Source organism: Mycteria americana, chromosome 1 (assembly GCF_035582795.1).
Source record: "Mycteria americana isolate JAX WOST 10 ecotype Jacksonville Zoo and Gardens chromosome 1, USCA_MyAme_1.0, whole genome shotgun sequence".
Classification (NCBI taxonomy): domain Eukaryota; kingdom Metazoa; phylum Chordata; class Aves; order Ciconiiformes; family Ciconiidae; genus Mycteria; species Mycteria americana.
The window spans coordinates 161,011,308-161,038,688 of NC_134365.1; the positions used below are offsets into that span (position 1 = coordinate 161,011,308).

A 27,381-nucleotide genomic window follows, 5' to 3' on the forward strand; every position below is an offset into this window, starting at 1 on the left:
GACAAGAGACTCCTCTACCTGCATCACAGGTTTTGAAGCACACTGGAGTACCAAGACAGAGTAGTACAACCCATGCTGGCCAGCCTCAGGAGATGTGCTCGCGGAACTCTACAATCAGTAGGCTTTAATTTCAAACAAGTATAGCATCAGCAATATACTCAGAAATTAAATGCATCTAAAGATTTGCTGTCAAACTAGATTCTTTCCAGTATATTACTTCAAATATCAGTCAAAAGCAGTGCTCTGCATTAACAAGTAAGTAAGTGTTAATATACAGTTATTTGCATAGAAACACAGAAAACAATGCTGCCACGGTATTAAATATTTGGTAAAATGTCTGTCCTTCCTTTAAAAAGTTCTTTATTGTTTTGCATAATTTTTTTCATTCACACAAAAATGCTTTATTTGCATTTACACTTAGACCTCTGAAAATACCCGTTTTAAAAAATAAGTCTCTCAGAAATAACAAACTCTAATTTGCTGCATTTAGGAAAAACTAAATGAAGATACTGCTTAAACACTGCAAATCATTTGTGCTCCAGTTCAATGTTCTCTCTAAGCCAAGAAAAAACTTGTGCATTTATTTCTTCCATGACATCGTCTGTTGTTCGTCCTTTGACTGCCATCCCATGGTTTGCTTTATCAATCCAATGGATTTTTTTAGGGGCTTTCATTTTGCTTGCCACACCTTCTAGCAATTGCTACAGAGAAAATAAGAATGAAAAAGTTAGAGAATCAGCTGCTACAAACCGTGCAACTCACAGATGTCTCTCGCTTTGCCTGTGCAACACATAATAGGCAGCTCTTAAAAACAAAATGGATCTGTGTGCACATTAAAAACATGCTGATAGAAAAGATGTGATAATACTGTGTTCAGTAATGAAATTTGCTCAAAGGTTAGCCCTCACTCAAACACACAACAGCAGAAGATTAGAACTTAAAAAACTGCAAAGGTCACAACCCTGTGCAGGCTCCTTCCCCACAAAGGAATCCACTTTTACTGCCAAAGAGTAGTACTAGCAATAAAATGACAGAACTTCTTACATCCAACTTGTCTACAGTGGCAGAGTAGCAATATAATTCCCTACAGACTGGCTTTGACTCTGTTTTCAACTTTCTCAGCAAACAGATTTAAGAACCAGGTCAGAAAGTATTAAAGATTTCCCCATTAAGAGGGCACTCCAAGGATCTGCTTGCTGGTTGCTAGCCTGACTTTTTTTGGTGACAACTCCTCACGAAAGCATTATGACTCCGTAGAAACTGTCGAAGCATGGAAAATGCCAATTGCACACAGTCCCAAATTCAAGCTGAACTGTTCAAGAACTATTTGCAAGAAAACAAGGCAGAAAACCACCGTATTCCTGTCTCTGCACACCTGTTCTTCATCTCTACAAAAATACCACTTTCTACCACAGAAGTCTGACTTGTGGGTAGAACTGCTTTACTAGAATTTGTCATGAAAACGTGACGAATGTGGGCTGGTAGCACAGCACAGTGTTTATGTTTTGTAACCCGAAATGGTTAAAATAGAGTAACAAATAACTCACTCCTTCCACAGGCCACTTTTAATTTGTACTATCTCATCCTATCAAAAAAGACAGAACATTTATATTAGCAGTATTTTAGTGGCCCAAAGATGAGTTTGCTAAAGTGGATGATCAAGCACGATCCAGAAGTTTTAAGCAGCAAAAGAAAGCACCCCCAGACTTCCTTGTGTCCAATGAAGTTTCCTACCCAAGGCTTCCTTCAGAAGATATATATACTTAGAGAAGGCTGTTAATCAAAGTCACAGCTGTGTACACCAGTACAGACATCACTCAGACGCATTCCTATTCCCCCTTACTGCCCCTTCATAGCAGCATTTACAAGGGTACTCACTTTTTCACACATCTCATCTGCTGATCCTGAGACAAACAGCACTGGACACCTGATAAATAATAAATCTTCATCCCGGAGCTTGGACTGAAGTTTTGGTCGATGCAATGGGTAAGATAAACATACTAGACCTCGAATGAAGTCGTCATCATCCTCCTGGCTAAGATGTCGTATCACAGAGGCAGCAGCTCGTGAGCCCATGGAACGGCCTTTGTCCCATGTTAAAATAAAGGAAAAAAAGTGTATCTGCTGTCACCTCATCTACATTCGGTTTGAGTAAACAACCCTTAAAAACAATCCAACTGAGTATATTTCAGCATACCAGTAGTACAAGATGCTAGGGATGCTTTTATTAATCTACTCCATGAAAAACATTAATCCTAATTTCAACATTTTCTGCTAAAATATTTGTCTGGTTATATTATGTTTTCACATCCTCATTTAAAAAAGAAAGTGGAGGGCAAGAAAAGACATACGGAGAGGGATCCTTTGCAATACTGGAAGGAACAACAGCCCATCCTGGGGGCAGGAGGAAGAGAGGGACAGGTCCTATGCTCCAGACCCTTGAAATTCCAGATCATAAAGCTATTATCTCGTATCATTTTTTTCATGCAACCTTAATCTGCTCAAACTAAACCCGAAGTTTTATGCGCCTTACTCCCAAAACAAATCCAGCAAGTATTTATGCACACCTCAAACGTCAGCCTAAAAGTAAAAGGGGAAAAGAAAAAATAATAAAGTGTGAACTTGTAGCATGATGTCAGGCAGTAACAGCAAGGGGATAGCAAAGTATCTCCTCAAAGAAGAGGCATATGAGCTGACAATGCTCTGTAATTGAGTGTTATAAGTGGCTGATTCCAGTGATTCCAGTAGGATTAACTCGCATCAGCGCAGATTTGGTTTCGCTTAGTCAGAGAACATTCAGGGTTTCCCGTATCAAGTTAATCCTGATCACACCCATCTACTTCCCTTTTTCACATAATATAACTGATTTTCTATCTGCCACTAGGTTTTATCTACCAAAACCTGTTTTGGCAAAATGGTTTTCCATTTACCAGTAACCGGAATTCTTCAAGACCCACAGTTAAAAAGTACACATGGATTATCAGAGAACTCATGCCTTGTCACTTATAAACAACAAGGAATTTTTCTCCCAAAGTACCTGGAAAACATGGTCTATTGCTCTTTCCTTCCTCCTTCTGGAGCAAGATCTGTGGCATTGTGAGGAGGGTGAATAGGTCTAGACAGCCATGCTCTCAAGAGAATGCGGTGAAAGCTGCAGGCTGGACGTTCCCATTTGCGACCCGAGAAGCAGTGCTGCTCAAGCCAGCCGCGAGAAAGCAGAGCTGCGCACCTGCCCCGCGCAGCCACCAGCTACAGGGCTGGTAGCATTCAGACACCCAAATGCAGGTCTGTAAGTGTGCTTGGCACCTGCATTCCCATGACAGTCAATGGACTGCTAATCAATTAATGAAGATTACAGAGCATTCAACTCTTTGTAAAGGAGGGCCTCCCAGCAGATAGCGGAACTGCTCTCCCTTAGGCAGTACTGACTAGTGGGAGTTTATTCAGCTTGTTCCCAAGTTAAACAGCAAGTTTTTAGTGCCCACCTCAAACTGAAACTTGTCATCCACATCTGTTCATTCACTGCTTAACAAAGTGGGACAGACTTAAAAAATGGTGTAATTACAGATTGCTATCATTAGGAGGCAGTATAAGAGAGAAAATTATAGGTAATAAAACCAATACCTGCAAGGAAGACACCCAAAAGTTTATAATCATCAGAAAGCTTTAAGTATTCCTAAAGAAATAAGATAAAGAGAAACATTACAAGTCAGAATTAGGGCAGCTGAGAGATGGGGTTTTTTTGTTTGTAGCTCCTGTAACACAAACCGGGAAACTCTTTCAGCACTGCAGATTAAACAAAGAAGAGACACATACAAGTTGCTATCTCCTTTTTTCACACAAATGATTTCGTAACATTTTGCAGTAACAACATAATAAACATAAGCAATTTCACATTAGTTGTCAGCAAGTCTAAAATTTCAGATGCAGTATCAAGTTACCAAAACATAAACGGTTACTGTGTATCAACTTAGTTCTAGTAACAGACCCCATTCACACTCTTAACCCATCAAAAGACAAAATAAGTTAGCAAAAATGCCCACCACTGAGGCTGAGGTCACATATTTCCAACAAAAAGTTTAAGACACAATGAGTTATGTCTGACAGAGAAGACAGAATTCAGCAACAAATTTTCCAGGTTTTAGGAGATAACTAATCAGATGCTATCTTAGCAGAGGCCTTTAAATCACCTTTACACAGGAGCATATTAATGTAAACTCACTAACAACATTATGCTGCTTCAAAAAAGAACAGAGAACAGATCCCCATTAAAGCTAGCAAAGTCTAACCTCAAATTAATGTACATATAATCACAATGACATCATACAAATGAATTCCTTAAAAACTGGACTTAGTTCCCTGATAAAAATGTCTGATGCTCAATGCAAAGCACTCAAGCTACCTTCCCACGCCCTAGTAAAAGTGGCTAATCAGGAGAAAATTTCCACTATGTGCTCCAGAACAGGAAGATACTCTAAGCTGATACTATTATCACAAAAGGTTGCTCATTTTAACAAAATCTAGGTATATAAGAACATCTTAAATAATGTAGCAGCAGCAGAAAGAGATAAACACATGCATATAACAGTTTAAACTGATTTGGAAATCAAGGACTATTTAGGTTCTAGAGCTCCCATATGCTACTCCCAATCTCTTTTGCTTCAACTCCTCCTGTGACCCAGAATCCCCTACTCTTTCCCCAGCTTGTTCTCCCAGCTGCCAACCCTCAGAGATCCATCACAATTCCCAGGTCAGCTTCTTTCCTCTCAAAACTGCTCCCAAAGCTGTATCCCTTAATCCTCTTCCCCTCACCAAGCCCTCCCAGAACTCTGGTTTCTATTCTAAATACTCCATTTTCCCGCTTTTTTTCCCCAAAACATCCTTGCTTTCTTCACATCCTTTTCTCAGGTTTTTCTTTCTCTCCCTGAACTCAAACCCAGGTATTTGCTGCAGCTTTTCTAGCTATTGCCTGTATAAAAATTTCTCCTCCTGTTTCTGCTCATGGGCACTGTTCCATTCAGCTAACCATCATTTCTAATTTTCCCATTGCTGCTTGACTAATAGCTGGTGGTAATTTAAGAAAGCTGGAAGCAGACAGGATTTGGGTTTTTTTGGTTTGGGTTTTTTTTTTTTTATTATTTTTTTAAATCCTGTGCACCCATGGATCTAAGCTTTGGCATAATTTGGTCATTTCTTACCACAACTGTTTTGAAGGCCTTACTCCTATAAGCAATGTTAAGGCCTTTACAAGTAAACCGCAGGCACAGAACTCCATGGGATGCAAGATAGGCTGCCAAAGACACTAGGTGAGGGAAATTCATATCTCCTCCAGCTCCATGGGTAAGAATCACTCCATATGTTGATTTCTTCTCTGGGACAGAAAAGATAGCATCAAGATACTTGTTTCCAAAAGGTATTTTCACTTTAACCTAGAAATGAAACATAAAACGATATAATTAAAAAAAAAAGGCAAGCATGTTCCCAGTCTACACATTATGATGAAGAACAATCAGACACTTAAGAAGGAAACCAAAATTGCAAGTCCACTTTTATTTCTTCTGTTTAAGAGTATTAAATGAGTAACTCCACCTTTCGCTCAAAGATTTTCCATGTAATAATGGACAAGTCACCTTATCACTCCACACCTTATTTTCGCCATTAGAAAATGAAGCATCCCTAGCTTCAAAGGATGCTTCAAGGCATAAACTGAAATGCTTCCTACCTTCTATATATATCTATATCTAGCTATTTGAGAGCTAACTGCCATAATTGACTTGAATATTAAGTCTTCCACAATGAGAAAAAATAACTCTTCTATAAGACTTAAACAGAAAATATGAACTCTTCTATAATGACAGTTTCCTGTAGTGGAAAAAGTATTTTTATCTCCCATCTCTCACAGACATTATTAAATAAAAGAATTAAGAAAGTCTGTAAACATTTATTACAACCAAATTACTTTGGGTCTGTAGAGCCATATGGAATATACAGGATTAAGAGAACTCCACGCTGGCAGCACCTGCTTAATCCTGTAGCTGTAGGATCCATGTACAAGCTTGATTACATAGGGAAAAGACCAAAACAGAGTATTATGAAAAATGGATCTGAATAGCTTTAGATATTACACGCAACCATAAGAAAAAAACCACAGGAATTACTGTTTTCATTAAGTGTTCAATAATAAATATTGGCAGATGTCACAAGATATATATTTCATTTATTTGCATAATTGATATTCTAAGATAAGCAAGGCACTTACTCTCTAACTAGCAGCCTAAACCACAGAAATATAAGACATGAAGGCACAGCCCAGCAAGCATGTCCAAATTACACAGTGGTAACCACTCAGTGGAGCTGCAGCCCCCATATAGTCAAAGACTGAACTCCCCAGGGACAGGAGAGAGACAGCACAGGTTCAGACAAAGCCAGCTGCAGGCTGACAGAGGGCCTCCAGTCGTGACAGACATCTGGAGGAGCTGAAGGAGACACAAGGCCAGCTGATGTTGAGCTGAACAAAAGGGGACCGGACAGCACATGTGGCCCTGTACGTGCTGCAGCTTCTGAAAGCAAAAAGGAAAACACCCTGGGGCTGGGATGAAACGCTGTTTCACGCCACCGCCGCCTCCCAAAGGCTCTCCTTGGCAGCGGTGCTACAGGGGCACTGCGCGCAGGGAAGGAGGAGGGTGTCAGCGGCCTCGCGGAGCTGCTGCCTTTACAGTCTTGCCCACCTGAAATGGGTGGAGGATGCCAGGCAGAGCACGGCAGTCAGACCTGTGGGACAGCCAGCAGCCACGCGTGCGTGTACAGAGCTGGGCAGAAGCCTCAACAGCCAGACCTGCTGCTTCGACCACCAGGCCGTTGCTCAGCGAAGACACCAGGCCAGGCGGGGCTCAGCAGGCCAACAGCCATGTTTACACCTCTCCTGGGAAGGCAGAGGCGGCAGCACACCCACCCCAGCCCCCTTCCCCACCTCTGGGGGTTCCTTAGAGGCGAACGGCAGCTGCCACCGGCTGCAGGACCTTACACGTCCGAAGGCCAAACAGGCACACGGACCCCCCCCACGGGCGGTTGCTCTGCCTTCAGCCGCAGCTGCTGGGTCAGACCAAGCACCCTGCGGCCACCCCAGAGCAGCCCGGGGCCGCCCCGAGTACCGGTGACACCGCGGTGCGCCCGGGCCCGCCAGGCCGCGGGGCTCGCCCCGGGCTCGGGGCCTCACGAACCCCTCGCCGAGGAGAGCAGCCCGCCTCTCGGCCCGTGAGACGCCCTTCACCGCCGGCCTCCTCCACGGGTGAAGGGGCAGCTGATTCCAGCGGGCCCCGCGCCGGGAGGAGCGCGGACGACGGCGGCCATACCTCTGCCTGCCCGCTCATGCTGCCCCCGGCCCCGCACCGTGACGTCACGCGAGTGACAGCCCCCCGCCCCATCCCCGCCCCGCCGCTTGAGAGGACTTCCCCGCGGGGTGGTTGCCGCCGTGCTTGATTGGCCCACAGGTGTGCAAGGCCCTGCCCCGAGGGGCGGGGCTAGGCAGCCGGCCCGCCCGGGGCCTGTGGGGAGAGACAATGGCGGGGCGGGGAGGCTGGCGGCAGCTGGGTAGTGGGGTGCGCAGCCGGCCTGGCCGGGGGCAGGGGACGCGGGGCACCGGCACCGGCAGGTGTTGGCTGCAGGCGGGGGGCTGCCCTGGAGGGAATTTTGAACGGGGATTGGGTTGAGGCTTGCGGGGAGGCGGCGGGAGGCGTCCCTGGAGGAGGCCTCGAGAGAAAGGGGAGCGCTTGGGGCACGTCCGGCAAGTGCTCGGTGCTGTGGGGCATCGGCGGTGCCTGAATTACCAGGTGATGTGGTCAAGTGCACATCGTGTGGCCATCAGGCACTAGAAACTGTTTTTAAAAACTGTTGGTCTATCAAGAGGAAACGTCTTAATAATCATAGTGACTAGCGAGGAAATTTAAAAAATGATGGTTATTTAGTTGCTGAATTAATTACGTGTGAGCTATGCTGTTTGGAGAGTTCACACCACTCCCTGTAAATAGTTTCTATTCATCCACAAGTGGAAAATACAGACCGCTAGTGATAATTCAGAGGAAATAAAAACAATTGCTTGGCAACTGCTTGGAAAATCAGGTTCTTACTGATTTCAAGGGGTACAGATACGATCCTTACTGTGAGCAGGGTGTCCAGAGCAACATCAGGTGATTTTTCTGGCAGCTGACGGCACACTGGATCTACGTGGCATTCACAGACTGGAGAGACGGACTAGATGGTTAGCATTTTGGGTACTGACATACAGCTGTCCCTTATTGTACAATGAAAAAAATAGCATGTTCAATAGTGTGTTCAAAACACAGCCTTAAACTGATGGAAGATGGCACCAATATTCTACAACAATGCTTGTGGTATTTATATATTGGGTATTATTTCACAGATACGTAAAAAAAAAAAAACAACTTTCTAAAATCCTCTATGGCAAGGTATTTAGTCAGAGATCATGTTTTCTTCCATTATCAGTGTATAAAACTCATATAAATGAGGATGCTCTATTACTTAGCTGATGGAAGATGCCATCACCAACTGAAACTGTTTTTTATGAGTTCACCCGCTGGAAAATAAGCACACTCTGGCTTGTGCTCCAAGCGTCTCGCCATCACTCTGCCTGCTGCATGTTGTCAAACGCTGGGATCCAAATATTGTGGTCCTCTGAGAAGCGAACGCAGCAGGGCAGCTCGGATGTACCCGCTGTCTCAGTGACCACCCCTGCTGTCTGAGGACTGCCAGCCTCACAGGCAATTTCCTGGCCCAGGCCTTATTACCATAAAATGTAAGCGTTAAGGACAGAAGCGAAGTTTAGCTGTAATCAAGCTGAAAAAGATGGGAAGCTTGATTTGTCTGAATTTCTACCTTGCCTAAAAAACGTCAAGCTAAAGCAAGATGCGGAAGCATAAAGCTGAGTAAAGCCACCAGCACAGCCTGCATGAGTTGTACACGTTTCAGGTCACTGCGAGCTGAACTACAAATGGTGTTGAGGTAGTGCTCACATTTGGGGAGTCCAGCAGACTAGGGGAAGGAAACTGCTTCAGAGTAATGCCAGATTAACTTGGGTGGAGATCACACTATTCTGATTAATACTTAACACCGATTAAGTCTTTATAATTGAGATACTTAGCAAAAGGGGACTGAGAAGATTTCTCATCCCGAAACAGTTACAGCCTCAGCCTCAACTCAGAACAAAGGAATGCAAGAAAGTTAAGGAAATGTTAAGTTAAGGAAAGTTAAGGAACAAAGGAATGCAAGAGAGTTAAGGAAAACTTCATATTAATTTTCTAGTTTCTTCTTCATTGCTTTCTTTCCTACACTTAATGGATGCTTATGTGCTCTGGTGTATTTATATTTTTGGTGTTGTTTTGGTTCTTTCTTGGTCTGATTTTTGCATTCTCTCTGTTTTTATTTTTCCTCCCTCTTCAGTGCACCTGCTGTATTTCTCCTGCTTTTGGTTATTCACATGCTTTTTCCAGAGCAGGCCTTGTGAAACGTGTATCCTATTAAATCTATGCATGTGTAACCCCTTCCCACTGGAAAACTGTTTTCTTATGCTTCCTGCATACAGCAAGCTGCTACCAGTCTACTTCCTATTTTCTCTGTTCATTTTCTTAGCCCCAATCTCCTTTCAGTACTTAAAACTCTTCGCAGCATAAGCACAGCGTTTGAGGTAGGCTAGCTAATACCCGGCACAATGCAAATGAACATGTGAATGTGCGGAGGGAGGAGAGACTCTGTTGTTCTTTAATCCTCTAGTCCATGGGAATAGGGTCGTACCAGTCTATCTTTGCCACACTTTTTCTGCAATAGCTTTCCTTCTGGAAAATAAGCATCCTTTATAGTGGCCCAAGTATTGCTAATATGTCAAAGGCTAGGATGAATATATATGTTAGATTCCAACTTGTGGGTATATATTTTATGATGGATAAATTCTGTTTTTATGAACTTCTGCATGCATAATGAAATCTGTTGATTTAAATGTGAAGGAATTGTTTTTTAGTTTTGCAACATAAGGCAACTCTCATATCTAGCTACTCAAAATTAGGTTTCTGTGGTTTTAGGGGGACATTTAAGTAGATTCTGGTTGATTTTCAAGTGTCCCGAGTAACCGCTGAAATCCAGAAGTATTCACTGCCAGCAGTCATTGAAAATCAAAAGGCTTTTCTTTACATGCTAAAGTATGATTGAAGAGTCTAAGTTTAAGCTCCCACCTTTGAAAATACTGATTATAAATCTTTTCTGAACTTCTGAATTAATGTTTTTAATTAAGCATCTAAGAAAACTCGGTTTCTTAGATGCATGCCATCATTTTATAACTTTAACATTACATCACTCCTGGAAATAGAAGTTTATTCTGAAAACAATATATGGTGCATAATAATCTAAATTTGTAATCAAATATGAAAATTATGAAAGGAATGTGATTTGACATGTTATATGTTGTGTGTTATAATAACCTATACACTGCTGTAAGCACCTCTGACAGATTTGATATGCCAAAGACAGCTGGGTTTGAAGAAACAGTGGCTGTTTATCAAAGAATGACATTATCCCCAATCTAAACTTGGGACCTGTTAACTTTTGGTAGCGCATCAGACAATCCCTGTTCTTTTCCTTGGATTATAAATACAGCTTTTCATACCAGAGACTTAGATTTATACGCAATAGGAACAACAGAGATGACCTTTCCCACTAATCTTGTGTCAGAATAATTTGTTTAGAAAAATGTGTGAAAATACTTATAAAAGTATAAAATAATATGGGTTTTTTTTCTGTATTTCAGTGCAAAATAACTAAAGGCTGAAGGGCATTTGGGGATCAGAAACAGACCATTTTTTTCTTTTCTCAAACTTCTTAATGAAAGACCATCAAAATATTATTTGTTTGTTTGTTTGTTTGTTTGTTTTAGGCTGGAGACATACATACTTGTTTAAAAAGTTCAACTTTTACTCTAAATTAGAAACTTGACTTTTGACAAAGACCCTTCATTTTTTCTTTTCCTGAGGATGTGGATACACAGCAACACATGCACATGCTGTGTGCACAGGTGTTAAAAGCACCTTTGCTAATTTTCTGAAAGTCATCAGCAAACTGTTGTTTGATTAGCCAGTATAGTTTCTTGAGTTAAAAAGTAGTGATATCCATAACACTGACTAATTTTAACTATTCTATCGTACTTCTTGAGGGTCTGAAAAGATTTTGAGGTCCTCTTTGAAGGAGGAAGTGATGGGCAGGCGATAAGCAGAACCACTATAACGTGCAGAAAAATACAGGATTTTAGCATGGTGTGTGTAAATCCCCATGTCTTTACGATGAGCCAGAGAACTCAGCTGTTTGCGTTGGACAATTTTCTCCAGGAAGGATGAAAGAGCAAGCCAGATGCTCGCATTCTGCAGATGTGGATGGTGCCCGCCAGTGAGGTCAGAAACTGTCTTGGCTGTAACTTCCCTTGGGACCTTAGGCTAGTCAGAAGGTGAATTACCCAAGCCAAACTGAAACCATTTCTGTTAGTGATAATTCTGTAATTCAGGCTGATAAAATGTATTTATTAGGTGATTCGTTCATTTGACATTGATAACAATGTAATTGTTTTATTATTCTAGTTGTTCCTGTGATCTCAGCTTTCTCGTGTCCATGCATCATTAATTAGCCTATTCATACTGTAATATATCAGTAGCACACTTACTGTAATGTGTATTTGTTAGATGCCGATTTTTATGAAGCTATGACATGACAGAGGACTGGTGTCTTTTGTAGCATTATGTTGGTCACAAACTCTGGGAGCACGGATAACACCAGGTAACAAATGTGCAATGCATAAAAACTTTCCCTTTCGAACTGCACGAGACTCTTTGGGAACATTTCTGGCTTTGTAATTGTGGTGCTAAATGGAAGGTCCTTACTTTAATTAAGGAAGGTGTCATCACAACGCGTGCTTCTGGATGGCAACTTTTGGATGCTATACATTTCTCAGGGTCTTTGTTAGGGATTTTGTATTCCCTCATTGTTCTTGATAAATGCAACCACTTTGTTTTGCAGTGGCAGCTGTTACAATTCGTTTGTGTGCTGGGACTGCATGGGGGACTGCTGGCAGGAGGTGGCTCTGGCTATTCTCTCCCCTTGGCTGACGGTGAGCTGACCTGGCCAGGAGCCAGTGGAACAAACCTTTCTGCTCCCACTGCTGCAAGGGAAGAATTAATAGTTTTGGCACGTTCATACAATCTTTGAGTGCTGAACTCGATTCCATGTATGTTTTCACTCTGAAGTTTCACTCTGTTTCTATCTGTTGCTTCTTCAGAAGATTAGCATGGTTAGGGATGGTAAAGAAAGAACATTATTGCTGCTGCTAGGATTACCTTTTTTGTGGACATTGTGTTAAGATCTGAAACTCTTTAATATTTAATTCCCAGTCCAAAAAACTGATACCCTCTGCACTCATGTAATCAGTCATCCAAGTGAGTTACTTATCTGGAGATTTTTGCTATTTAATTTTATAAACACCGTGTTACAGCCCCTAAATATGGGAACTTGGTACATTTTGCATCTTGTTGCAAGCTCCTAGGCCGTTTTCACTTCCATTAATAAATTGATTCGTTCTAACATGCAGGAAATGACATTGCACCTCTCTCTACCTTTAACTCACACAGATTCACACAAATCAGAAGATGAAGCCCTTTGTTTATGCCTAAATTGTTAAAGCATGGGCAACTGCAGAGTAACCCTGAGACTCTGCAGATGTCAGTTGTACCTTCCTCAGTTACCATTCCTCCAGGTAATTTCTTTCATTTACGCAGACGTTTGCCTTCTAACCCCGTTCTGCAAAGCATTCCAGCAACTCCTGTCAGCCTCACATTACCTATACATTTAAGAATTACATTACCTACTCAGTAATCCAAGATATTTCTAAACATAGTGAGTTCCAGAAAGGAGTGCGTGGAACCCTCTTTGATTTATTCTCCTCTTCCGATAGGATATCACTCGCATCACTGAGAAGTGTTTTCTGGTTTTGCACGTGTGCTGTTGGAAGTTTAATTTATGTTATGATTCTGTAGTCTAATAGAAAGAAGCAGTGGCAAAGTTTGCTAAAATCAACATCTGCTGTTCACAAAACCTGCTACACTGGTGTAGGAGGAAAAATAATTTGGTTTGACATGACGTAGCAAATCCATTCTGGATAGTGTTCATCTTTAAGTAGATTTCAGTGTATACAAAGAGTGTGTATTTGCTTTAGTAGTGCCTAGGAACTGAAGTTAAACCGAAAGGTCTAATTATTGGCTTCTCCTTATTTTCCTGTTTTAACTTGCACATTGTCATAAATTTACATATGTAACAGGATCTAGTTTGCTACCAACACGTGCATGCTAAAAGCGTTGGCAAGCAAGGAAACGACTCTGTAAATGTCTGAAAACTGACAGATGTGGCTATGGATAGCCCCAGGCAGAATTTTTAAAAGTCCTGGTACTGCTCAGAGCTGTCTCCTAGCTCACAGTGTGCCCAAAGGACAGTTCAGATGTGACCCGACTATGCTCGATGAGTCTTAGGTGGGGGAATGCTTACATGGCTATTGCCGGCTACTTTAAATCCTCCTGTGTCATGCAGAGCTATGCTCAATGCTCAGCAAACTAGTGAATTCATCTCAGTGCATGTGCTCCACACATCAGTGCTTTCAGGAGTTCACATCTTGCTGCACTTGGTAGTCCAATTGGTGGGCATTCTTGAAGTCTTGCATTTACTGCCATATCTAAAACCAGGCTGAGCATATCTGCAGAGATGACGTTTGTCTTGGAGTCAAGTATCTTTGGGGCAAATCTCTTTATTTACAAGACCTGCTCTTCTGAGTACAGGAGAAATCGACTGCAGAGAGACAATGTCCTGCCTTACAGCCCTCCTGTGTTCCCAGCCACATCACTAGCTGAAAAGCCTTTCCCTTACCCTTTTTTTGGGTCCTTGTATCCATACTCCCTCAGCTGAACAGAAGCTCCCCACTTTCTGTTTCTGTATACTATATTTTTTCCATCGTCTCAGCTGTCCTACATTCACCCTCCTTTCTTTTCCGCAATCTCCCTCTCAAGGAAAGACCAGCCAGAAACAATGTTGTTCAGGAGCTTCCAATCTCAATCACCTGTACTGTCACCTCAGTTCTTACAAGTGTGCTTCACATCTTTTACAGCTGCCTGAAAAGCAATGGTTAAGTATGGTGTCAGTGATCTCTACTGCACCTGTTTGTAGTTTTGGCCACAAAATCTATGAAAGAGATGCATAGAAAATTGAATATTATATGTTGACTGAATGAAGAATGCTCTTTGAATAAGGCTGAAGACCTGGTTAGAATATGCAAGCTTTAGACCTGGTTAGAATATGCAAGCTTTTTTCTTGTGCTGGGGTGAGAACTCATCTGGAACTCAGCTGAAATTAATGGATCAAAGCTGTTATGAAATTGTACAGGAATGGCTCTTACAGCCATTGTAAAGACTTTGATAGGCTGGAAGAGAGGATTTGGGAATGGTGCAGGTACATTGTACATGTGGCTCATTTAAAATCCAGATTTTTCAATAAAGCTGAGCCTTGTAAGAGCTTCTCTGATATACCATTAAATGTGTCCTGACCTATTTTTTCTGAGCTTCTTGCTATGTGAAGTTAACCATGTCAGGTATCCTGACCTCCACTTGAAGTTACGGGTTGCATGTCACAAAATCTGCCTTCCTTTTATAAGGACTCTGTTAGTGCCAAGTGGAAAATCTTCCACGAGATGCTGCAGGGGCAACAAATTACGGGAGTCCACATGACAGCTTTTAGTCCCAGATGTGTCTGGCACTTCTTTTCCTCAGCACTTGTCAATCAATAGATTATATGACATGAATAAGTTTAGAAGAAAGACGAAGCACAGGACTTCATCCACAGTGAGTACTTCAAAGATCCTATAGCAGCACACGACTTTTATTTATGTGAGACTGGTCATCCCAGTTTTAACCTTTGAACTTTGGGACACACAGCCTTGCCTTGATCACCTGGTTACTTCAACAAGCAAAGCCCCATCATTTACTGAGATCTAAGATCACAGGTCTCTCACATGTCTGTTCTGCAATTAATCCCATTAGCTGAAAAACAACCACAGAAAAAAAGCGCTCATTGCACTTTAGCCTTCTGGGAAAACGCTAAGAATAGTAACATTACACTCAGAAGTTGGAGGACTCATTTCCACAGGGAATTCACAGGTCTTTGCCAATGGCAGTAAATCAGACCGAGGATGTCTGAGCAGTGACATCAGGCACACCTCCCTGGAGTCAAGAGGCAAGCTAGTGATAAAGTCAGAAGGAGGCAAGCTTGGCAAGCTGCATCACGCCTATGCCAGCTTGCACCGGTGCACACGGTGAGGTTTTGGCCTTGTGCTTTATAGCGTGATGGACGGGGCAGAGCCAATGAAAGGGCTGGTGAGAAAGGGACCTAGGGAAAGATCATCTGCAAGATGGAATTTATGGTGCTATTTGTTTTGTGGTTTAATTGGAAGGACTGGAAGCAATTTTATATGCTCCAAAGGGAGTATTTGCTCCCTGTGGGGTTTTTTTGGTTTTGGTTTTGTGGGTTGGGTTTGGTTTTTTTTTCATTTTCCAAAGAGAATGACTGCAGGGTTTCTGGGCAGTGAGTTTAGAATTTTGACCCTTAGGAAAATGAATCACTTCCAGATTAAGGGAGATCTATCAGCTCTCAGTTTGGATCAAGATCAGATTTAGCCCAGTGTTGTACTGTGGCCAAATCAGTCTTAGGTGGCCAACTGTGTTTATTAACTTGTCATTCTCTTGGATGCTTGGTTCACTTTGAGCTCTTGGCCTCGTCTGAGACTTGTCTTGGCTGGACTGAGATTATAGGCCCTCATGTGGTCTGTACCCTATCTAAACCAGAAGCCAGGTATGAATTTGTACCAGCAAAGAAGGAGGTCAGTTCAGTTGATTGGTGAGATCGGTCAGTTGATTTGTCAAATAAGAGTTGGAAGAAAATAATGGTTTTCATCAGTTTTGCATTAATGCGTGAATCTATTAAAATTCTTAAAATCTTTCTTTCAGTATGTATTAGTGGTATCCCACAGAAGGAGATGCAGCAGAAATGTATCTCAGTAGATGCTTTGACATCACTGCAGTTACATATCTTGTAAGCGGTAGGGCATTTTCCTAGGACCGTATAAATTAGAGGATCAGAAGCCAGGTATGTCATCTAGTCCTATCCCTGCCAGTGCAATGTTGTATGACATTCACTGTGGTAGCTGTTGAGAACTTTTAAGACTGCATTACAGCAGCAGTCCTTGTGTTTGAGGTGACACAACCCCAAACAGGGGAAGGAAGAGGCTGTGCTAGTACAAACACAGCAGGTAATCTGTTTAGTCCCTTTAGCCCTCTCACTCCCTGTAAGCTTATACCTATATTAAAGAATATCATTAACATCAGATGTTTGTCCTCTCCCCCTCTGCCAAGGGGAAGTGTGCAACCAACCGCGTTACCTTCTTTTGAAACGGATTGCTTGTTTTCTGTTTGCACACACAGTGCAGGTTAGTGCATATTTATTTTAATGTTCATATGACAGAGTATTTATGTGCAAAGTCCCAGTCCCAGGGCTTGCCTTTATAATACTGAATAGTGTCTCATAATTTTTAATACTGAATTGCACTTACAGTTTCATACTGTGTTTATTCAACTACTCCGAAGAAGGTTTCTCCTTTCTTTTGGCAGGGCAGGCAAATTCTCTGCAGACTGGCACAGTTTGTGGGCACCCCAAGTGGCTTGGCCTGAGCAGATTGTGCTGACTTGAGAACAGGCAGGGCTCTCAGGTAACTACAGATGAATCTTTCAAGAAGGAGTTGGAGGATGTTACATGCAATTTTGGGGCCTTCTCTTTCCTGGACTGACCTCTGTCTGTCCTTCTATCTGTCCTCTTTCTGATTTTGTTCAGTGGAGGATTGTAGAGAAGACTTTGTTTTCTACAACTCTACCATTCTTCGACTCTTGCAGACTCACCTCCACATTTTAGGGTAGCAGAGTGGTCAGAAATGCCACATTGTCATCCCTCAGATACATCCCAAGGAAACTGATGGGCCAAAGTTGTTTGTTACCAAGGTGGTGAAACTGGATAGCCAGTAGTCAAACAGTCAGCAGCCGAGTGTCTCTTCTGACAGCCAGCTTTGCTGGATACACGCATAACTGTGTGAAACCGAGCAGTGGCTTGCAGACCTGGCTGAGAGGTCTCATCACCACCCTGCTGGCCACACACCTAAAAACTCTGGGGAGCCTGAAGATGGAGACTTCACAGTTTCATGAAGATGTACTTCTTTAAGTTCCTGTGCTTATGGGTTCTAGTTCTGACCACCTTTCACAAGTTTTCTAGTTTATTGTTTGAGGCTGATAATACCTTAAATACAACAAGTGTTGCTTTTTCTCCTCCGGTAGTTACATCCCTTTCTTTACCTTTCCAAAGACACCTCAACTTTCTTTTCTCTCTTTTCTCTCTTTTCTCTCTTTTCTCTCTTTTCTCTCTTTTCTCTCTTTTCTCTCTTTTCTCTCTTTTCTCTCTTTTCTCTCTTTTCTCTCTTTTCTCTCTTTTCTCTCTTCTCTCTCTTCTCTCTCTTCTCTCTCTTCTCTCTCTTCTCTCTCCTCTCTCTCCTCTCTCTCTTCTCTCTCTTCTCTTTCTTTCTCTTTCTTTCTCTTTCTTTCTTTCTCTCTTTCTCTTTCCTTCTCTTTCCTTCTCTTTCCTTCTCTTTCCTTCTCTTTCCTTCTCTTTCCTTCCTCCCTCCCTCCCTTCCTTCCTTCCTTCCTTCCTTCCTTCTTTCTTTTTCTTTCTTTCTTTCTTTCTTTCTTTCTTTCTTTCTTTCTTTCTTTCTTTCTTTCTTTCTTTCTTTCTTTCCTTCCTTCCTTCCTTCCTTCCTTCCTTCCTTCCTTCCTTCCTTCCTTCCTTCCTTCCTTCCTTCCTTCCTTCCTTCCTTCCTTCCTTCCTTCCTTCCTTCCTTCTTTCCTTCCTTCTTTCCTTCCTTCTTTCCTTCCTTCTTTCCTTCCTTCTTTCCTTCCTTCTTTCCTTCTTTCCTGCTTTCCTTCTTTCCTTCCTTCTTTCCTTCCTTCTTTCCTTCTTTCCTGCTTTCCTTCTTTCCTGCTTTCCTTCTTTCCTTCTTTCTTTCCTTCTTTCCTTCTTTCCTTCTTTCCTTCTTTCCTTCTTTCCTTCTTTCCTTCTTTCCTTCTTTCCTTCTTTCCTTCTTTCCTTCTTTCCTTCTTTCCTTCTTTCTTTCCTTCTTTCCTTCTTTCCTTCTTTCCTTCTTTCCTTCTTTCCTTCTTTCCTTCTTTCCTTCTTTCCTTCTTTCCTTCTTTCCTTCTTTCCTTCTTTCCTTCTTTCTTTCTTTCTTTCTTCAGGAGCCTTAAATCCTCCAGTGGCAGTTGCTTTTTTTTGTTATCAACTTGAAGAAGGTTTAGTCATATGTTACTTGTGCTAACAGTTTCTTATACAACGGCAGGCGGCTTGGCCTACGCTGTACCTGCACATAGCACAGGATATTGGTTTGGCAGCAGGAGCACTGAAGCCACCAAAGTGGTAGCTGTGCTGGCAAAGCTAATACATGCTGCGAGTTAGGTGTTCCTCTGTAGGGATGGCCTATTGCTGGCTCTGCGCATTGAAGTACATGGTCTTCCTGGAGCCTACTGAGTTCCTGTCTTAGCCAGAACTGCAGGAGCGTAGTAAGCCTAGGCTTCCTCCTTCTGCATCTTAGAGATGGTGAGAAACTGCTGAGAAAAGCAAGGGAAGAAAATGACAGAAATATTAATAAAAAAGGTCTTCTATTCCCCAGTTTACTTTTCCGAGTCCCAAAGCAGCTGTAAAAATAAGACCACGTCTTTGGAAGATGCGTGTGCATTTATTACACCATTTATATGACAGCAGGCAAGTTTTGACTAACCTATAGGCAATTGATAAAAGGATTTTCCAAGCCACAAGGACTGGTTAGAGCATCTTGAGCCTCAAGGGACCATAGGGATCATCGGTAACACTTTCTCTCCAGTGCACTGTGGGTACACATGGAGACTTGCAATACATACACATCCGTGGGCTACATTCACAGTTTCGGAGCTTCTCATTCTTCATTTGCAGTTCTAATGTGGTGCTTATTGCAGACAATAAAATATAGCAGAAAAAAACCCCAGCTCTTCTCATGTTTGTGTTTATACCACTTAATCTTTGGCTAGAAGCTTCATGGAGTACATTTTCAAATGCCAGCACATGGGAATACGCACAGAAATATGCAGATATGCTTATGCACATGTAAAACAGCAATTTTTTCTTTTTACTTATACCAGAGTTGCTATCAGGTTCATAAATATTAGGCCTGCAGGATGAAATAAACTTCTCTCTGGAAGGTCTAGCACAAATGCAGCATTTAAGCCTTGTTAAAGCCCTATTTTGAGAGCTTAAATAGTATTAAATGTTGCAGGAGCTTCATGCCACATCTCTGCAAGGGGAACGGGTAGAGTTCGTTCACTGTGAAGTAATGCTTGTGTTAATAGTTACAGGTAGGGTGACTGGGAATCCATGCCTGGAAAACCTGTGATCTTGCTGATTTCTGTGCCCTCTCTGGCATCCTGTGAAAAATCTCACATGACGGCTTTGAGGGTGGCTGGATCCCTTGCTGGTCAGCTGCTCCCTTCAGAAGATTCTTCTTCAGATATTCCCCCGAGAGCAGAAATCCCCATCAAAACACCCGTCAGGAGGGAAAGAGCAGTGGTGCTGTGGAAACAGCCTGAAGTATGTCTGTAGTGCCCTCATTTCAGATAAGCCTGTCAAAAACACTTCTAGGTCGGTAGCATCAAACCAGAAAAATGTTGTGGCATGGAGCTCAGCTTGAGCTGTTTTGTTCATTTGTGGGGCAGGGTTTGAAGCCTAGACTGAACCCCATGCTGCTGTGGGTAGCTAGCTGCCAGTGCTTAGGGTAATGAGCTTCAAGGCGCATCCACAGGGCAGAAACACATATTGAGTATCTCCCTGACATCCCGGTCCTTTGGGATCAATCAGTGAGCAATATATCAATAAACAAGTCTTTGTGCAAGGGACACCATGTTTATGAAAAGCATCTGGTGTGCGGCTTAGCAAAGCGTGCGTGGCTAATGCCACGGAGGTGAGGGCAGCACATCCTCGTGTGCACCGCGGGGCTTACGAGTAACCTCGGAAGATGCCTGCATCTGGGCTGGGTGGTGCGTGTCCAGCAGCAGTGTTCTCGTTTTCAGCATTCAGGCAAGATCAAGGTCCCCCGGGGAACACGATTTTTTAGATATGCTCCTCAGGCCATGCTTGATATACGTAGCGTTAGTAGGCAGCCCATGAGGCAGCTCTGGGAGCAAGAGGTAGGCAGGTCAGGGAGTTTGCTCTGCTGATGTGAGACCATGTCTGAGGCCGTATTTGAGACAGGAGTGGTCTGGGTGTAGCACAAAGCTCCTCTCGGGGCCCACTTCCCTAGCTGCTTGCAATGTCTAGCTCTGGAGGAGTCTTCCACCCTGCTGTCACCATGTCCCTAACAGTAATTTCAAGCTGCCTGGCCTAGCAGAGTGGTAGACTTCGAAATGATGCCATTATATGATCAATAAATTGCCGGGTGCCTGCAGGAAGGGCAAGGAAGGCAGTACTGGGAACGGTCGTGGAGGAGATTGCCAAAAGCTTGAGGTGACCTCCATCGCAGCTACGCCTGGGTGTCCTCCCAGGCAGCAGAGAGGTACCTGCAAAATCCCGACTGGATCGTGCCCCACAGCTCCTGTTCCCTGGATGGACTCTCCTTTTCTGGGCAAGTGAGCACCACCATCTTGTCCTCAGCAGCCCCAAGTGCCATTACTGGTTGGTCAGGAGACGTGACAAACCTCTTGGTGGCAGAAGGCAACCCCGTGTGGCTAGAGGCCACTGGGCCGGGCTGTGGGGAAGAGGTGATGGCTACTTTTCTCTTTGTTTCAGTTGCTGGAGAGGAAGGATGCTCTGCCTGCGCTCTCCTGGGGACCGGGCAGCAAGTTCACGGAGGGGCTGTGAGCAGGGCTGGACTTCCCGCTGCTGAAGCAAGTCTTCGAAGATTCATCTTCTTTCCATTTTCTTCTGACTGCCAAAAGTCACAAGCAAGTGGTTGAGCCCCTGCTGTGAGACAGATGTCCACGTCCCATTGGAAGGAGGACACGTGAGGTTATACTCCCTTTAACTTCGCACCTTCCTCATCAATGTCTGCCTGGCCCTCCTCCCGCTCTCTCCTGTAGTCCTTCAATGAGTTGCTTTACGATGCTCCCGTAGAAAGTCTTGCTGCATTCAGGGGACTGAATGGGCAAAAAGCTAGAGAAAGTTATTCCCTGTTTTGCCCCTGTGAGGTTCGTTTCCTGGCCGCTCTGTTTTCTGCATCAGCTCCCTGTGGGGTGGCAGGAGTGTGAGGGAGCAGCGGGAGCAGCCTGGCCCCACAGCTGGCACTTTGCCATCTCACTGCTGTAGCTGCAAAGGGACAGCACAGCCCTGTCTCCCTTGGGGAGCATGTCTCAAGACAGAGCATCTCCCAGTTCCTCCTGGGGTGAGGGAAGGAACCGCAGCTGGCTGAGGCAGAGACACTCAAACCTGTGTGGGAGAGTGAAGGCAGCAGCCACGTCTGCGGGTACACGTGTGCTGGTTTTGGCTGGGATAGAGTTAATTTTCTTCATAGTAGCTAGTATGGGGCTGTGTTTTGGATTTGGGCTGAAAGCAGTGTTGATAATTCAGAGATGTTTTAGTTGTTGCTAAGCAGTGCTTATACTAAGTCAAGGACTTTTCAGCTTCCCGTGCTCTGCCAGGTGCACAAGAGGTTGGGAGGGGGCACAGCCAGGACAGCTGACCCCAGCTGGCCAAAGGGCTATTCCATACCATATGGCGTCATGCTCAGCATGCAAAGCTGGGGGAAGAAGAAGGAAGGGGGGACATTTGGAGTGATGGCGTTTGTCTTCCCAAGTAACCATTACGCGTGGTGGAGCCCTGCTTTCCTGGAGATGGCTGAACACCTGCCTGCCCATGGGAAGCAGTGAATGAATTCCTTGCTTTGCTTTGCCTGTGTGTGCGGCTTTTGCTTTCCCTATCAAACTGTCTTTACCTCAATCCACGGGTTTTCTCACTTTTACCCTTCCAATTCTCTCCCCCATCCCACCGGGGGGAGGGAGCGAGCGGCTGCGTGGGGCTCAGTTGCCGGCTGGGGTTAAACCACGACAACATGGCAGATTTTCTTTCGTCACTGCTTATTATGGAAAGTTGGGAAGTGGACTATCCCCAGGGTATTTTTGACCATGAAGGCCTTCTCGCTTACCAGTAACCTAATCCCCACAGAGGCAGGGGGATTCTAAGTACTGATGTGCAGAGGGTAACGTCTGGTGCCATTCTTTGCATCAGCCTTTTTAACTCAAATAACAGCTCGCCGTGGACCCTGAAAACCGCAAGCATAAAAACCCATGCCAACGGACATGTAAAATGAACGGAATAAAAATGGAGAAAGGGAAATTGTGTTTCTGAAACTTAGTGAGGTCTCAGATGTTGATCAAGATAACTTTAGTTTTTGATAGTGCTAGACAGTTTAATTTCCCCGTTCTCATACATTAGCAAAATGTTTCTGTGTATAATGTCCCTTGTACTTTGGAAGAGTATCTACACACTAAAAGAACCCCTTGTTTTCAATTTAATGGCAGCACATCTCACAGTAATTTTATTTATTTCATACTTGACAAAAACCCCTCTCTCCCAGGAACAAAAATCTCCCAGGACAACGGAAAGGCAGCATCAGTTTTTCCCTTGGTTGCAGAGCTCATTTTTTCCTGTAATTGGATGTTAACACCTGTGACACTGTGACAGATATCAGAGGCGAGGCTCTGGCACCATCCCGGTGGATCGGCAGCTGAGGCAGCGGCAGGGCTGTAACGTGTGCTTCTGACTTCAGGTTTCAGTTTCCCGGGGAAGGACCATGCCAGGATATTTCCTCTTTACTCGGAGGTGTGGGGAGCAGAATCAGGAGAGCGCTGGCCTGACGGTGCCCGGCCGTGTCAGGTGTCCAGCTTCGGCGTATTTCCCCGTGCCGCAGGGATCCAGCTGCAGAGTTAAAGATCCAGGTGTGTTCGGGGGTGCATGAAGTGAGACGTATTCACCTGGGTTCAAAAAGCTCCCTGCATGTTCTTAAATAGGTGTATGTCAAAGGCTTTGTGAGGGCTTTTTCTAAAGAAATGTGTTTATGCGTGTATGTGTGTAGAGTCCATGTACGCACATATGGATATACATATTTCAACGTAAACTTAATTTCTTTTAGGTGTATGTATAGTCAGGAGCGTTGAATGGGATAACGGGGCTATTCCAGGAGGGTTATACATCTTAAGTGCACTGAGATAAGGGAACAGGTTATTCCCAGCACTTTCAGGGTCCTTCTATACAGTAAAGTCAAAGGATTTTAGGAAAAGTTGCTGAGGGAGGCTGGGAAGTTCCAGGATACAAGAATAATTACTTGTGAAGAGTTGCACCCTCTGATAGAAAGAAACACTCCAAGGCTCTTTTAAAATAAGAAGTAATCTTAAATATGAAGACCGCTAAATGCATCTGCAGCTTATTAAACAGCTGCTTTCCAGGCCATATTTAATTGAAGAAGGGATTGCTTACAGCTACATCACATCCACATCAGATCCAAAGGAGTTTGCTGCTGCGGACCAAGGTCAAACATAAGCCCCTAAGCACATCCATAACTTGAGCATGCCATGCATTACTTGATGCTTAGAGCTACGCATGCCCGAGTGATAAGCCAATCTGTGCCACTTTATTGAATTAGAATTTGGGGTGTTGGCTTAGTGAAATAAAATCATTGAATTAGGAGGCCTAATTTGTATAGTGAACTTTATTCTGAAAACAAGATTGTGTTTCCATTCCGGCACAAACGTGTCCTGTTGCAGTAGGCAACTTCGAATCAGAGATGTTACAGTGCATGTATATTAAAGTCTGTAATTCAAAGGATTTGTCGCCTCCCTATTCTCCTTCCCTGTGTCCGAAGGAGGAGGTGAAATCGCTGTCCAGATGGGACATCTGCAACTGCATGGGACACAAGGACACCCCGCCGTGGAAAGCTCACTATGCCGAGTGCTTTACAGGCAGACATGGTCCCCACTCTGGAAAACTCAACACTACTTGTGTCAATAAGAGAAAGTAACTGACAGTAGAAAGGTGAAAATAAATAACGCAATTACTTAGGCACCAATTCAGCAGGCTTGGAAGGGCCAGAGTCTCTGGTCTGCTGAGGCCATGTTACACTGTAGATGCAATACGTAGCGCACTTGGGCACTTCTTAGGTGTGTTTAAATTATGTTTTGACTAGTTCTTGTTCATGGCTTTCCATCAGGGAACAACAGTTCCCTTTCCATAGGGAACGAATAAGCCTGGTGCCACCTAACAGAGGTGCCTGGGTGAGGTGGTGTGACTGCTTCTCTCCGTGGTCCAGCAGCCCAGCAGAAAAGGCAGCCCGAGTTACTATCCTCTTGAACTAGAAATGCCATAATAGCCACCACAACTAATGCGGCACCTGGTCAGAGGTCTAAATGCAGGTCTTTAAAGCAGGGAGTGGACAAGATTAGAAAAGCTCGTATTTCTGTGAAAGGAGTCTTCGCTCATGTGAAACTGTGCCAGTGGACTTTTCTAGCCAAGAAGTGAGGAGGGTGTCCTGGAAACAGGGTAAGAGGGAGGATGGGGAAAAAATGGGCGAGAGAGGTGACTTCACATCTCTATTGCTGTCCACGTACAATGCAAACGTGCTGGATTTGGGTACTCCTGAATCTGGCTGGAGAAGGGGCAGCTGCAGCACTCGTGCAGAGGACAAGCCCTCAAAACACAGGCTTCATTCCTGGTGTGCAAGTACCCCGTTGAATTGATTTAAACGAGTCAGCTGCAGGACTCTTGGCAGGGTGGGAGCCTCCATGCCAGCACAGGACGGTGCATCCAAGCGAGAACGTGGTTCCTCTTCTTCCTCCTTCACCACAAAATGTCCTGCTTCCAGTGAGGGGGAGCTGCTGGCTGGCTGCGCTGAGTGTGTCTACTTCTTGATGTGGAAGCGGGTGGGCAGGTGGGTGCTAACGCTGCCAAGCTCCCCATGAGCCCTGGCTTGCTGTGGCCCCCCTTCTGGAGAGCCCCTGGGAGCCAGCTCAGGTGCCGGTGCAGGCTGTCCCCTCCCGCCCCGTGGAGGGTTGAGTAGGTCAGATCTAGGATTGAGTGATCGACCTTGTGGTGCTTGACTCAGGAGGGTCTCAGGGCTCATTGGAAACAGCCCGAACTAATTAGGTCTTGAAGACAGCAGGTCAGAAATGTCCCATCTGGCTCTGGGTGGCATGGCCAGAGATCCGGACCAGGAAAGCTCACCTCTCCCCCTTCTGCGCCTGGGCAGCTCCTCACCTGGCACGCACCACGAGGTTTGTGTGAGCCATCTCGAACCCTGTCCAGGTGTCCCCTGCCCAACGCTGCCTTGTCTGCCGAGGGGTGACAGAGGAAGGATTTCCTGAATGCTTTTTCCTAATTTATTTTCGCTCGGACAAAAGGCCTGTTGCTTTGCGTTCAGCTCCCGTCGTTGTTCCTCTGGATTAATAACCAGAGCAGGTTCTCCCTGCACGTGTTGGGCACCGTTCTGGTTATCCCCAAGGTCAGCTCTGGCAGCCAGGGCAGAGCCTGCGAGGGTCATAGCCTCGTCCTTCGTATCATCAATGGGGACGCAAAGCGAGGCAGCCCCTGGCCTTTGCTTCTCTTCTGCCCCACCTTTCAGCAATGCTGCAGAGCCCAAATTATATCAAAGGGACCTTTCTAGAGACAGGGGACACGAGTCATTTAAATGTTTCCGATAAACTGGTAAGACCTGGTACTCACAATGGAAAAAATGAATACCACATTTGTATTCAGAGATCAGAGCAGTGGAACAAGCACGGAAGCTCTCTCATTAAACAATCATCAGCCCGATGTTATGATTAGTATTATATATATTATATAAAACATTATACTATTATATATCATTATTTCCCTCTTAACAGTTAGTTTCTGATTTTTCCCCCCCTGGATGAGGCAGGCTGTTGCTGTCATGCTATCTTTATGATCTCTAACTTGGCTTCTGCAATGAAATAAAAAGCCATTCCTCACTTTGCAAACATGTGGTCATGCTTCTTAAATGAAACGGTGTGATGCTCAGAGTACCAAGGCTGTAATTCAAGTTGCTGATCACAAACTGCCAAAGTCATTTTTCTTTCAGGATATTGCCTTGCACTGAACCTGAAGATTGACTTACAATTTGTTGGACCATCCAGCATATCTGTTACTGTTAGGAATAGTGATTAGCAAACACTGGCAAGGCATTCTCCTAAATAATAGGTCACTGTTACTCACTGGTGAATTTGAACAAAAAGATAACTATTCCACACGACAAGCTTAGCTGTATGCATGTTTTTCCTCTGTTGTTTATTACATATTGCTTAGTAGCAGATAAGACTTTTGATGTTTTGTGAGCTGTAATTTAAAACCAACAAATCAAAGATCCTTATTAAAGGAGCTTCTGAGCATAAAAGCAGGTTTTCTCCTATTCAGAGCAGCATAGCTAGATGTTAAATTAGAAGTGCAGAAGTAAACCTTTAAAACTCTGTGAGTTAAGTAGTATGTTTGCAGAAATTGTCTCCTTCAACTGAGGCTATACTTGTTTTGTCAATCATTTAAAAAAATTGAAAGTGCTATTGTTTTTAAGGGATTTTATGCTGCTTTGGCTACTTCCAATTGACTTTGGTGGCTTTGGCTATTGCTGTCCTGGTCCCGGATAGCAGCTGGCTGAAAAGAGCTGTGCTACGATGCTCAAAATAGTCATGCCAGCATTGCTCTTTGAAGATGCATTTTATCACCAAGAGCTATGGCAATGACTAACTGGTCCCAGATTCTCCCATCAGTCGAGCAGCAGAGAAGTGTTTGAAAAATGTTTTTCTAGTCAGAGAACACACAAACCGGTGATACGGCTTCATACAGGAGAAAGGTGGCAGATGCCACAGAGAGTACTCTTGGACAAGTCTTCCTCCTTTTACAGGTGTACTACAGCACGTGAGACCCGTCAGATGTAGCCGTTAGAAAAGAGCACTTAGCAGGTCAGTGTTGAAGGGGAGAGCTTGAAATGATGGAATAGCTTGGGTGTGCATGGGGGAGTTGACAAGAGGGAGTGGAGGCAACCTTACCCTCGTTAGCAACATCTTAAACCACAGAGCACGAATGTCCTTTCTCATGTTTCCTGCACAGATGCTGGAGATAATTCCGAGTCTATAAAACTTCGCTGGATATAGCTCTGTTTGCAGGATCTTATTCCAGGTT

General features: G+C 44.0%; 1 protein-coding gene and 1 long non-coding RNA gene across 10 annotated transcripts; one reads left to right on the forward strand and one right to left on the reverse strand.

The window, feature by feature from the left end:
* TEX30 (testis expressed 30) lies at window positions 1-7,381 on the reverse strand. Of its 9 annotated transcripts, none has more exons than XM_075526159.1 (6): window positions 7,353-7,381; window positions 5,960-6,055; window positions 5,199-5,429; window positions 3,625-3,676; window positions 1,879-2,084; window positions 1-701 (listed from the first exon to the last, which is right to left on the reverse strand). In XM_075526159.1, exons 1-6 carry the CDS (start codon window positions 7,368-7,370, stop codon window positions 528-530), a joined length of 777 nt encoding a protein of 258 aa, XP_075382274.1. In that variant the 5' UTR covers window positions 7,371-7,381; the 3' UTR covers window positions 1-527. The 9 variants fall into 9 exon arrangements, with proteins under 9 accessions (XP_075382274.1, XP_075382279.1, XP_075382275.1 ...); XM_075526164.1 differs by lacking the exon at window positions 7,353-7,381 and adding an exon at window positions 6,971-7,039 and having other exon boundaries at window positions 18-701; window positions 5,199-5,371; XM_075526209.1 differs by lacking the exon at window positions 7,353-7,381 and adding an exon at window positions 6,971-7,322 and having other exon boundaries at window positions 21-701.
* A 259-nt stretch (window positions 7,382-7,640) lies between these two features.
* On the forward strand, window positions 7,641-14,367 carry LOC142421537 (uncharacterized). The gene is made up of 3 exons (XR_012778900.1): window positions 7,641-7,829; window positions 10,940-11,077; window positions 12,070-14,367. It is a non-coding gene; the product is annotated as an uncharacterized LOC142421537 (long non-coding RNA).
* The last annotated feature ends 13,014 nt before the right edge of the window (window positions 14,368-27,381 follow it).